Genomic DNA, 13,230 nt, shown 5'->3' on the forward strand with positions numbered 1-13,230 from the left:
ACACTCTCCCTTTATCTCTCTCCTGCTCCCTACTGCATTTTGCAGTGCTACCCTAACTCTCCTGTGTGGCCAGGATGCTTGGTAAGAGCACTGTATTACTGAATTCCTGTTTCCTCAAGACACTCCTCATCCGTGGGCCTAAGATCCTTCATTTTTATTGCCGCTGGAGCAGCCATTTACCGTGCTCTTTATTAAAAACCATATTTCAGGAGGCAGCACAGTGGAGGCAAGGATAGAGCTGGAGGCTGGGGGCACAGTAGAAGAGATGGAGAGCAGAGGGATAGGACTGCATGTGCTGCTGCCTATGGGTGCAGGGGGGTTGAACCAAAGCTGTGTCTGACACCTTGTCAAGCAGACAGGCCACCGTAGACATGACATATTGCAGCTTCATCCCGTTTACTGCACTGAGGAAATGGAGAGGGACGGTAGACAGCTTGCGCTCTGGCCACTAGCTCACTGAACCGAACAGAAATGTTGTTGACTGAGAGATGGAGCTGCATTAGGTCAAACAGTACTGGGAAAACCCAAGCAAAATGCTCCTGCATAGGCCAATGTATTTCAGTGACCAGTGGCCCATTACATCATGTGACAGTCAACCTACCGGCAGGCTTCTCTACTGAGGCAGAAGGGGAACATGTTTTTTAAAAGTGGGTGTGTGTTTCCCTTTGGCTACATCCTACTTTTTGTCTTGTCTAATCCATTTAAGCATTTTCTTCAAAAGTCTGCAGTTTGTTGTCAGAAGTTAAGACTTAGATACTGCCATGAACATTTCTTTCAAAGCAAATCACCAAAAATAAAAACATATTATCCTGGCCACATTAGCATGTAGCAATGCTATCTATTTATGTGGAGGAATGCCAGCATCAAGATCTGTAGCCACAATATACTGACAACCAGTACCGTCAATGTACAGTCAATGCAAATATATAGCTGATAATAAAATTGATAATTGATCAATTGTTTAAGTCATTATCAAGCTCAAATCTCAGATGTGAAGCTTTTCCCAGTATCATACCATTATAAATGAAATGTCTATGTTTTTTTTAGCCATGCTAGCCTCGGCTCTTGGGTTGACAGTGTCGGTCCGTCCACCACTTTGGTCCAGACTGAAATATCTCAACAACTCTTGAAAGTATCGCCATGAAAATGTGACACACGCATTTATGTAACCCTCTGGATGAATTGTAATAACTTCAACGTATAAGTATACATTATATGTATATATTGTCATTGTGAGCATGTTAGCATGCTGATCGTCGCATTTACAGTAGCTCAAACCGTGCTGTGTTTAAGTACACCATTAGAACCGCTGGCATGGCTGTAGACTCATAGCCTTGTTGGACTGTTGATCCGTCAAAACAAGACTTTACCTTGGGCTCCGGGAAACTGTAATTGGCCTTTACACTATTTTATAGACTAAACAATACAAAAAATGGTTTGATAATGAAAGTAGTCCTAATCACAACATTACTTTTTCTTTGTTTTTAGTTTTAAACTTCGGTTTAGATGAGGTGCACTTGTGAAGTCTTAAGGTGAAGTCTAATGGTCCGTTACAATGTCTGTTTGAGCGGAGCTTATCCTAACGTATGGGTTAGCTCTTTATAAGGCATTAGAGAACGAGTGAAATCAGAGCAGTCTCCATTAAGCGGCAAGGTGTGGTTTTAGAGTGGTGCTAAATAATGGGGAAGTGCTGACAAGACTGAGGACTTATGTGCCTTTCCATCCATTACTGGTCTATCTACCTGTCTGCTCTGTAGCCCAGGACCAACTACTGTATCATCTCCCTCTATGGCAGGAAGCGCTCTCTGGATCAGGCGCCTGTATGGTGGTACTCAGAGGGTGCAGCAAATCCATTCAGCATCGATCCTTTTCCATTTAGCCGGAAGATAAACATTTTATATCAGGAAACCATGTTCATATAGAGGGATGGGTGAAAATGCAGCATTATAACGGTGGAGTGCAGTGATGCTCTTTCTCTCCTTTGTCAATAGATGCAAAGCACTGTGAAAAGGCTATATGCCTTCACTTCACTGTGAGGTTTCCAGCAGAATGGTAGAAACAGACATGTCAGCAGCCCTATGACAGAGTGATAAACCCCTTGGCAACCCAACGTAGAGTATTCTTTAAAATGAGAGGCTGCAACGCCTTCCCACCGGATGGCAGTGAATGTGCTGCTGGGTGGGTACGAGGAAGACAGCAACAGATGATAAGGACACTGTTAACATGCTTTGTGTAGCACATGAACGTTTAATGTGTGGGTGGCTGCGTGTGTGAACGTGAGTGTGTTTTAATGGCTTCCTCTAGGACGTGCAGATGTAGACAGTAACTGAGAACAACACAAAGCGCAGCGGTAATTGTGGGATGATTGAAAGATCCACTGACAGAAACCAAGAAAAAAAACCAAATTAATCTCTTATCAGTTAAGAATTACAGAGGTTGACGCGCCGGGGTGTTGGTTGGTCACCGTGATGAATGCTTGTTATTGGCTGTGCCCTATGGAGCATTTAACTTGCATTACCATTAAAATTTAATGTGGGGCTTCCGTTTGACCTTGGTGAGGGGAATCCTGTCACAAGCCTCTGCAGGCGGTGTAAATATCAAAAACAGCTCCTTCTCTGTTAATTTAGTAGGAAAGTCTAACATTTCAGGCTATATGCTAGCATTTCTCTGTGCACAATGTACATAGATGGTCACATGTATTCAGGGTGTGTGTGTGTGTGTGTGTGTGTTTGTGTGTTTGTGTGTGTGTGTGTGTGTGTGTGTGTGTGTGTGTGTGTGTGTGTGTGTGTGTGTGTGTGTGTGTGTGTGTGTGTGTGTGTGTGTGTGTGTGTGTGTGTCATCAGTGCTTCAACAATGGAGTATCTCTGGATTGTGTTAGGGTTAGGATCGTGACTTTTTGCTTTAGGGCTGCAACACTGTCCAGAGCCGGAGCAGGATACAGAGAATCTTGGCATTCCTTTGCCCTCTTTGACCGAAAAGAGTGATGGCTTGATTTGTTTCATTGATTTTTCTTTACAAAGCAACAGTGTGTCAGGACTGATAGGGAGACGGGTTGAGGACAAGTGGCCTCTGGGGTCATTTACAAGGCAGTGCATGACTAGATCCTAAGCAGTTAAAACAGATGAGTTTGGGGTTATCTTTTGAGGTAACGGTGTGTAATCCTTGTAAACATTTTGTCTATCAAAAGCGACTGAAAAGTAACCCAGCATAACATTTTATCTTTTGCAATTTTTCTCTTCTAATCTTTAATTCTTCTGCAAATGCTATTTTTTTTTAATTTTGTCTTTTGTCTCTCCCCCCTTCCCTTTTTTCTGAACCTTAGGTCCACTCACAAAAAAACACGATGAGTCTACAATGAACAGACCGAGGGATGAAGGTATTTCAGTTGCATGTGTTTTTTCCTCGTGCTCCATTTTTCAATCTCTGTGGGGAATGTTGTGTTTGTATCTGTATTCATTATCACCTTAGACTCATCACTCTATGCGCACATTACGGTGTCCATTGTTAACTATTAGCACACAAATCTGCCATTCCTTCTCACATGCACACTTTTAGCTTAAAAAGCATAAAGAGCTACATACAAAGCAGTTTTCTTCATTCCCCACTGTCACAAATGCTGCTTTTTGGGTACTTGCACTGGCAGCAAATTTACTTTCACTTCTCGTTTGCTATGTGCTTGATCAACCACACGCTGATGTTCTGACTATCCTGTGTGATGCATCACTAAAAGAATCAATTTTCAGTCCTTTTTCACCCGTGCTTTTATTCTTGTACTAAACTCTTTATGAAATGGTGTGCTGATGTGTCTTCATAATGTTAATGGGCTTTCTCCAAGTCTTTCAAAAACAGGAGGATTTCTGCATATTGCTATATAATCTGCTATTTCTTTACATTTTCAAGTTCACTGCAGTTAGATGCTCTCTCACTCCTCTTTACTGATGCAGCCAAAATCTATGCAGACAGTGTGTGCATCTGTTTTCATCTGTACACGTGCCCAGACATATTGTATATTACATAGCATTATGTGTGCATTACATTGCCATTTGCGCATTGTGTGCCTACTCGAGCACAGCGCATGTGCACATCTACGCCTGAGTGCATGTGCTCTAATTTGTGCTATGCGTGTGGCTTTTTTTTGGGGGGGCTCTGTGCTATTTGGGTATTGAATTCTCTCCCTTGCATCTCTAATTGCTATGGTTTAAAAAGAGACAGATGTAGCTAATCCAATTGTGTGGTTTCTTAACGGTGAAAACAGAAGGAAGGATTCATGCAGGATTGCCTAGCAGAGGAGCAGAATGATAGAATAGAGATGAAAGAAAAGGAAAAGCTGAGCACTGCGAGAGCACAGGGGAGGGCAATGAGGGGGAGAGAAGGGAAAAAATAGTCATAATGAAGACAAGTGCATGATGAAATGACATTTACAAAGCTTTGAAAGTGAGAGAGATGTAGAGAGAGAGAGATTGAGAGGGTGGATGAGTAGGAGACTGGTAGAGCTTGACATTTATCCCGACACCTGATGGATCTTGACAGGATGAGTAGGGCTCGGGTAGGGCTGAATTCCTCACTTAATTGCTCAGGTGGATGGATTGAACACAGGTTCCCAAACATTGTTGGAAAATACTATTATTAGCAGCTTGTTTTTGAACTTTATTTGCAAGAGACTGCATTGCTCGGGCGTGGGTTTGGATGCAAAAAAAAATTCAAGTGCTGAGTCAGGTTTAAACTTTTATGCCCAAATCAATTGAGATTTCCATAGCAGAATGAATGAGAGAGCACCAGAATAATGGAAAAGCAGAAAGTAGGCAGTTTCTATTGGAAGGTGAGGCATTACATTGAGAATAGATGTAAGTAGGGATGTCACGAGAAACTGTGCTTCAGTACCAAGTCCGTACCAAAATTCTGAAAACGTGACGGTACTCGGACAACTCGGACAACCTCCGAGTACCCCCAAGCTCAAAATCCAACATGGATGCCCTGTGCATCAATAGTTGTGAAAATTGTAGTAACATACAGTTATTAGCACTTCTGTCTTATTTGTGTCTCACTAAATCAGTCATACACACAGTCCTGTCCAACTTCTATCTGTTGACATGTTGTTACGCTGTTTGTATGCACAAAAAAACAGAGGAATGCATTGTTATCAACTGGTATTGCTAACAATGGCTAACCTGGCTAGAGCTAACCCCACTATGAATCCGGCTTGTAAAATGGAACCCATTCAACTCTGGTGTGACGTCATTCCCAGCTCCGGCTTCTGAGTTCCGAAGTAAAGGGAACGCACTAAAACAGCGCGCCTTATCTCCATAACGTTACAGCTATAGCAGCGGCTTTCAGGACTTCAACTAGAGAGACCAAACAAAAAGTAAAGTCTGTTTCTCTCTGCCGTTGTCTGTCACAGCCGAGGTTATTAGAGTTTTGATTTTTCATTAGTTTTTATTTTTATTTCGTTTTGACTTTTTGTTTTTCAAATTCAGTTTAGTTTTAATTAATTTTAAAAGTGGGTTTGCTAGTTTAGTTTATGCTTTATTTTTTGAAATTCCTTAGTTTAGTTTTTATTAGTTTTAGTGTAAGTTTAAGTCTTTCTTTTTGTAATATGGGTTATTTGTCAGGGGCAAGATTGAAAAAGATCAGAAAAAGTATTGTGTAATAATAACTCAACAAACAAATCGTACAATTTTAGAAATATGTAGGCTATTCACAATGTATTCAACAATAACACCCATAAGTTACATAAAATGTCCATATGATGAGCACAAATATGTAAACAGTCTACACAAGACGCCACAGTAAGTGGAAAATGTGTACGTGACGTGTGCCAGGAAAAAAAACCTAAATAGCCAACAGACTAAAGAAGACAGACATCAACAGGTGTTTTGAACTTTGGTTCGAGTAAAGTGGCGATCTTTTTGAAGTCAATCGACTCACACAGTTGTGTAGACATCCCAGTATCAACACACATATTAACCCACGCTTCCTCCTGCTTGTGGTGTTCCTGCGTATTTACTAACCAGCAACTATCGGGTCGCCGGTGAAAGCCCTCCTCTAGTGTTCTCTGTCCTACGGTTGAATCCGTCATGCTGCCCGGTCCTGTACCCATACATCCACGCCCTGTACCGGGGCTAGCTTCTGTTTCGGGGAAAGGGGGCTTTGCGTTCTCCTTTACCTTGTTAAGGTAAGCTAGGTTAGCCTCCTTGTGCGCGCTTCTCAAATGTACTTTCAAATTGGTGGGATTTTTCCCTTTAATAAATTGTCCACATATTTTACCACCTTCCGCTGAAAGGCACTTGCTTTTATCTGACACAGTCATAATCAAATAGGAATTTGCTGCTTTCTTCCAACATTTGATACCGCCATGATGCCAGGCGAGGGGCATGGACTATGTTGTGTTCAATTTGACATGGAATGTTGGAATTTCTGGGTTCCCAGTCGGAAACTATATATGTAGACTGTATAAAACAGGTCTATGGTCGGAAATGTCAACTCTGAAAGATATAACGTTATTTGCTCTATGAAAGACATTGACAAAGACAGAAACTAAGGACATTTACTCGATAATTTTATTTTATTTTAGTTAGTTATAGTTTTTTTGTAATGCCTCGTTTTTATTTTTATTTCAGTTAACGACAATGTTTTTTCCCACCTTGTTTTTGTTATTTCGTTCGTTGGGGGGGGGGGATATTGAGGAGGATACTATCAGGCTAGGTGGAAAAGAGAGGAGTGAATAATGTGCCAGTGTTTCAAAGGCAGGCAGGAAAGACAGTGAGCTCCTTGTTGGCCATATAGGCCTTTGATTTGGGCTGAGTGAAACACTTTCACCCTGCGACCCTGCACCCCTAATCACCCCTCTGTTTGTGCTGAGCACCCTCCAATCATGTCCCTCACTCCAACACACACACCCAACTCTGTTTACATCTTTTTAAAATGTATTTCATTTTATTACGCTTGCACAAAAGTGATCATCTCATGCAAATGGTGTCATATCTTCAGTTTTTTATATCACCAGCGGTCACCTAGCCAGACAAACGTATGTCTTCTCACCAAAATACCTATACCATGTGTCCCGTTTTTAAAAATAAAATAAACCAGAGAAATATTCTTTTCAAGCTTACCTGATGAAAGTCTAAAGCCCCATAAAAATGTTGTCAGAATAAAGTGTGTACAAGTAATGAGATATAGACTGTTAGACGTTTCCCTCTTTTCCACCACTTGGACCTTTTCCTATCCACCTTTCATTAAGGCATTGTAGGTATGCATGAGCTTTTTATCTTTTATTCCAAAATGAATGATTTTTTTTATTTCCATTTAGTTTTAGTCTTTTGGCTTTCTCCTAGCCTCTATTGGGCTTAGCAAATATTTCAGTTATAACTTTAAATTTTTCCAAGGTTTTGGTGGTTCAGACCTATTAGAAAAAAAAAAAAAACTTGTTTCACTCTCTCTTTTATCCACAGTATGATAACTTACAAAAGCTGAAAGTGAAACAAAAAAGAGTCGGTTTTGGAGTCAAAGATCCCAGTTTAACTTTAGTTTCAATGTGGACTTCATACAGTTAATGACCTTGATGTCCAGTAACACTGTGATGTCCGGTAACACTGTGATGTCCGGTAACACTGCATGATTACTTGGTGTATTCTCAGAGGTAAAACTACTTAAATACATTGGCACGCTATGAAAACCTCAACAGAGCTGTAGTTGTTAAATGCTAACAAAATTGGTTGATCTATCATAGTTAAATGCAAGCGGCTCGATTTTTACTGTCCAGTACAGCAATACATACCAATTTATCTTGACAAAAGAAAAACACTTATCATGTTTGAGCCTTTTGGAAAAACCAATGAAAGAAAGCCTCAAGGGGAAAATACATTTTCTGGTCAAGGCTAGTGGAGCAGAAGCTAGCTTGAAAAGGGGACTACCTATCAAAGCTACTATCCGTGATCTAAATGTAAACAAAAGAGCAGAAACTCTCTTGTCAGTACTCAAACTCACCTTTATTTTTATAGCACATCACACACAATACAGTTGATCCAAAGTGCATTACAGCTCACAGAGAGAAAAACAAAAACTACCAAATGTATTGACAGGTCACTAAACACTAAACGACTACTAAATTTAAACGGCAACTCCATCCATTTTACACATCAAAGTCTGAGTACAGATGTTGGAACTACTGCTTTACACAAAAAGTGATGTCACCTGAGTCAGTAGCGACTACAAGTTAAGACTACAAGTTTGAAAATGAAAAGAAATGAGCTACTAGACCTCTGTAGCCCGCTACTCATCTCTGCTTGAGGCTGGAGGCTACATTAGCTGCTACTAGCGCAACACACCTGAATCTCCAACCCTACTGCTGGCAGTCAACTTGCATTGTGGGTAATATAGGTGTCAGACAAGGAGGTAAAAAAACGATATCTGGTTCTGTGCGATGCTAAATCAGTGCAATAATCTTTTTGAATTGTTTTGGATGTTTGACAGGTAAGTTTGCTTCAAATATGTTTACATCAGTAATCTGTGTAAACGCAGCATCATTTTAAAGTAAAAAGAATACTGATTGGGCCTTTAAAATGGCTGCTAGTGCTACATGTCATAACCTAAGTTCCTTTTTCTCTCAGGATTTAATTTATGGTTAAGAGTGTCACTGTGAGGCCTGCTGATATGTTACTCCTCTGTAGTGTCCTGGTAATGCTAGGATAATTGAACTTGTTTACATGTCCTTTGGGAAATCAGCCGAGCTACAGAATACACCAGAGAAGAGCAGAAAAAGAGCACACGTCAGAGTGCACGACAAAAAAAAGATTTATTTTTAGCCAGTCTGCTTGTGTCATATGTATGATCTATAAAAGATCTCTGCATGTGTGAAGCCATATGTGCCATTTTTCCATGCTCACTTGTGTGTATGCATGCGTGTGTGTGTGCGCGACTATGAGTGACGCACCCAAGTGCATGTGTAACCTGAGATTCAGGTGGTGATGCAGGCGGGTGTGCAAATACGTGAGTAGAATTTGTTACCACGGCAACAGGCATTCAGTGAGTCGGTGCAATGGAATGGCTGGTGCAGTTCTATTAGCGAGAAGCAGTTTCCATAGCGACTCAACATCGCAGCTGCCTATGCAAGAGAGTGTGTGTGTGTGTGTGTGTGTGTTTGTGTGTGTGTGTCTCTGTATGAATACTGTGTGTATCCTGTGTGAATTTGAGTGTTCATTAGCGTACCTCGCTATGTATGACTTGCTTTGTAACATTTCTTATTTTTTCATCCTTCCTATCATGTTTTTCTGTGGTGTGTGAACCTCCCATCCATGTCTCTACCCCCGTCAGTTCTCTCGCACTGCCCTATTTTCATCTCCTTCCTCTCTCTGTCTTACCCCCCTTTCTCTCTCTTTCTCTCCTCCTATCTCTCTCTCCCCCATCTCTGAGTGCTGAAGCTCATCAGGGTAAACAGATGCTGTGGCTGTTATTTATGTTTCCACTTGGTCTGGCTTTCATACAAATTATCCACAGGCCCTGCACAGTGCAGACGCTCAGCCTAACTGGGCTACACTGGCAGCTCTCTCGGCCTTATCCACGCTCAGACACTCAGACCATACCACAGACGCTGCGAGGGGGGGTTCAGGAGGAGGGGGGGCACACAGGCTGACAGAGTGAACCATAGCAACACACTGATGGGCACAAAGACACCAATAACAGAGAGGGCATCAGAACTGGCTGCACCATTTGCTCCACAACCGGAGGGGAATAAGAGTTTGGGAAGGTACCATCACTGAACAGGACAGGGAAACAAAGACCTCACAAAATGAAATATAGAGGATAAGACTAATGGGGCAAAGTTGAAGTTATCTACATAAGAGTGACATGACACTGTCATGAACACGTGACACTGTCATGATACAGTCATGACACATGAACCCTAACTAACTTGTCATGACAAAAACCGAATGACACTTACTAAAAGAAGCGTTATGTCACGTTTATGACTTGTTTATAATGTTTATGACACGTTCATGACCGTGTCATGTCACTCTTATGTAGATACCTTAAAGTAAAGTGTAACCAATACTTTCTGCCAACTTAAAGGCAGTCCACTGAAAATGTTCACATGTAGGCTGTAGGAGGTTAGAGAAAGCTGCACATGGATCTTTTTACTTCGAAGACTCCTGCAGTAATACATATCTAGGGCTGCCAGTTTGAAGTGGGTAAACCACCTGTTACCTGTGGACACTTAAGCTCAATAGAAACTTTTGAAATATGTGAGTGTTTGGTTAAGAATTTTGACCCAAGAATAAATGAACATGAAAATAATGAACTCTGTGGTTTTTTCTGTGTTGTGCAGATATTCGGGATCGTCGTAAGAAGCCAGTGATGCTGTTCATCCACGGAGGCTCCTACATGGAGGGCTCAGGGAACTTGTTTGATGGCAGCGTCCTCGCTGCCTATGGAAATGTCATTGTGGTCACCATGAACTATCGGCTTGGTGTGCTCGGTAAGTTTGGTGTGCCACATCCTGCCCGCGTTATCAGGCTCGGATGCATCTGATGGAAATGTTTACAGACTTTGTTTGACATGTGTCGTCTAATGTCTATAAAATAAAAATATGTGTTTTCGAAATGGTGGTACAATCCACATATTAAGTTTGCTGTATGAATAATAGCACTCTATCAAAAACACCCAAACTAAAGCCCCTTCTTTTTGCAGGCCCTCTGTAGCCCAAATAGGTCTTCTATTGTCTTACTCCAAGCTAACATCACAGGGCATATGAATGTTAGTTTACGCCTGTAATGGCATATACTATAAATATGCTATTTGAGTTTTTGACAGCAGCCACTCATCTTAAAGTATTTCAGCAGTGTTAACAAGGGAAAGTGCAGACAGCATGCACGAAAGAACCGGTATAAATGGTGAGTATAGGCTACGGTGAAAAATGTGCTTGTCCTACTACTTTGCCCTTACTTGACCTACTTTATCATACTGCTTTAAAATATATTTCAAGCTCAGGCTACAGGACTCATCATTGTACCCTCTGGTCAGATGGTCTACATTAACTATGCAGAGGATGCGGCACTGGTGTGTATTAATGTAAAAGGCGATTCTGGGCAGATTACCCATGTACATATGCTCTAAGTTTGTACTTGTACATAATACATACAATCTGAGATCCTGGACGCTCAAAGTAGACTCCCTCATCTCTCTAATCATTTTTTTTTTAAAAGCTACCAGAAGTTTTGATCACAAATTGTTCTTGCCACAATGCACAGCAATTCTGTCATGTCTTGATGTCTTTTTGTCTGTATGTGTTTTATATTGTGTACATTTAGCCTCTCCTGTTGATGCGTGTACCATTTGTAGTGTGTTGTATTGTGTTGTATGTACAGTATGTAACAGACGTGTAATTCGCCGCGTAGCTTTGCTGCTTTTTTGGCCAGGTCCTGATTGAAAAAGAGATTTTACCTCAATTGGTTTTTCTCTTGTTGAATAAAAAATAAATTAAAAAACGTTTAGGGAGCTACTGTATACTACTGACACAGCTACTGACAATGTCCCATCACAGCAACAAAAACAACAAACTACAGCAGATGACTTGCTTTCCCAGTATTTCAACTTGTTATTATGTTATCTTTCTTCTATATATGTATATTTTTATTTATTTCCTGGTGGTGTGTGATGTACAAAATCAAAAATATTTCTTCCAACAAACATCACCTTTTAAATTTGGATGACGAAGTTGGAATTTTTTTCCCCCTTTTTTGTCTACAACCCTAAACCTTAAACTGAGACCCAAACCCGAGCCTTTGCTACAAGGGTTTCTACAAATGCTCTTAAGTTCTGACATGAGTTTCCCTAAGCAGCAATTGAGAGTGGGTGCATGGGCACAGCCTTAAGAGCTTTGTGAAGTCACCTGGCCATGCTGCTGAAGTCAATTCTAAAGTAAAAAGTAACGTGGTGTATTTGACTGTCTGTAAGTAATGCTGTGTATCAAAATACATAAATCACTATCAATGCTAGGGACAGAAACATATTTAAAATGCTTAGCTTAACGGTACTGAAGCAAGTGACCAGGCTTTGGAAACAAGCCAAATCCCCAGATCTTCAAGCATGGTACAAGACAATAGAACAAACATTGGAAATGGAAAAACTCACTCTAACAGTCAGAAATCAAATAGAAAAATGGAATACATTGTATCCAGAGCATATATTTAGAAGAATAATTAAACTTTCTAATAAGTGCATACTGTAGATGGATATGCATGCGTACACACGAACACACACACACACACACACACACACACACACACACACACACACACACACACACACACACAGTGGAGCTGCCCCCTCTTTTTTTTGTGCGTTTTGCTGCTGTCTTATTTTCTGTCTGTGTTTTTAATTAAATTTGTATATATATATATATATATATATATATATATATATATTTGTTTTTTTTCTTCCCTGTTGTGTCATGTGTTCCCCCTGTTCCTCCTTGGTGTTTCTATTGAATGTTAATATGGGGAAATATAGTACGATGAAGAATTTAATGCTTTTTGCACTTGACACTAAGAAAAGTACTACAATAAAGTAATACAAATTATAAATAAATAAATAATAAATAAAAAGAAAAAAGAAGTTGTGGAAACACATATCATGAAAGTGCCATATCAGCCAGAATAGATTGATATAGAATGCCAATGAGAACTGTAGTTGCATATGTAACTCTCGTGAACTTGACATTGCCTTGTAGTTCGTGGCGTGGTGTCCCAGGGAAGGAGTAGACTTTTGGAGTCTCTAGAGGAAAGAATTATTAGTTTTATCCTAGTAACTAGTAACTAGAATTACTACTACTAATTACTGTTTTCTTTGCAAAGAGGAAGACAATTACTTTTGTAATGAAAAAACTTTAGAATGGGTCCAGGATCAATAGATGGTGTAATACAGTGACTGTACACAGAATGATTTACCTGAGGCCCTGACATATGCCAGCGTCTTTAAGACTTCACCCGGCTGAACCCAACTGGTACTGCTAAATTTAGGACCTGAACCAGACCCAAGACAAATATTTGCTTTATTTCGACCATAGATAACCATTCGCTTGTAATGCTAATGCAATGCAGTGGCTACACTCTGTCCCTTTCCCTCTTCCCACAGAGTATCTGGATGCAACGCATACAGTAACAGACATGGACACACTCAGAGAGAAAGGAGAGAGATTTCTCTTTACAGTACATTTGAAAAGAATTAAACCCAAAT

The 13,230-nt window shown here is 40.5% G+C and overlaps 1 protein-coding gene across 2 annotated transcripts in view; it reads left to right on the forward strand.

Annotated features, from left to right (window-relative positions):
- nlgn2b (neuroligin 2b) overlaps window positions 1–13,230 on the forward strand; it is a 159,081-nt gene that overhangs the window by 117,748 nt on the left and 28,103 nt on the right. For both annotated transcript variants that reach the window (XM_039777226.1, XM_039777225.1), the window contains exons 3-4: window positions 3,323–3,376; window positions 10,322–10,471. In XM_039777226.1, the coding sequence (XP_039633160.1) occupies window positions 3,323–3,376; window positions 10,322–10,471 (204 nt within the window). The remainder of the gene's footprint in view (window positions 1–3,322; window positions 3,377–10,321; window positions 10,472–13,230) is intronic.

Source organism: Perca fluviatilis, chromosome 16 (assembly GCF_010015445.1).
Source record: "Perca fluviatilis chromosome 16, GENO_Pfluv_1.0, whole genome shotgun sequence".
NCBI classification, from domain to species: domain Eukaryota; kingdom Metazoa; phylum Chordata; class Actinopteri; order Perciformes; family Percidae; genus Perca; species Perca fluviatilis.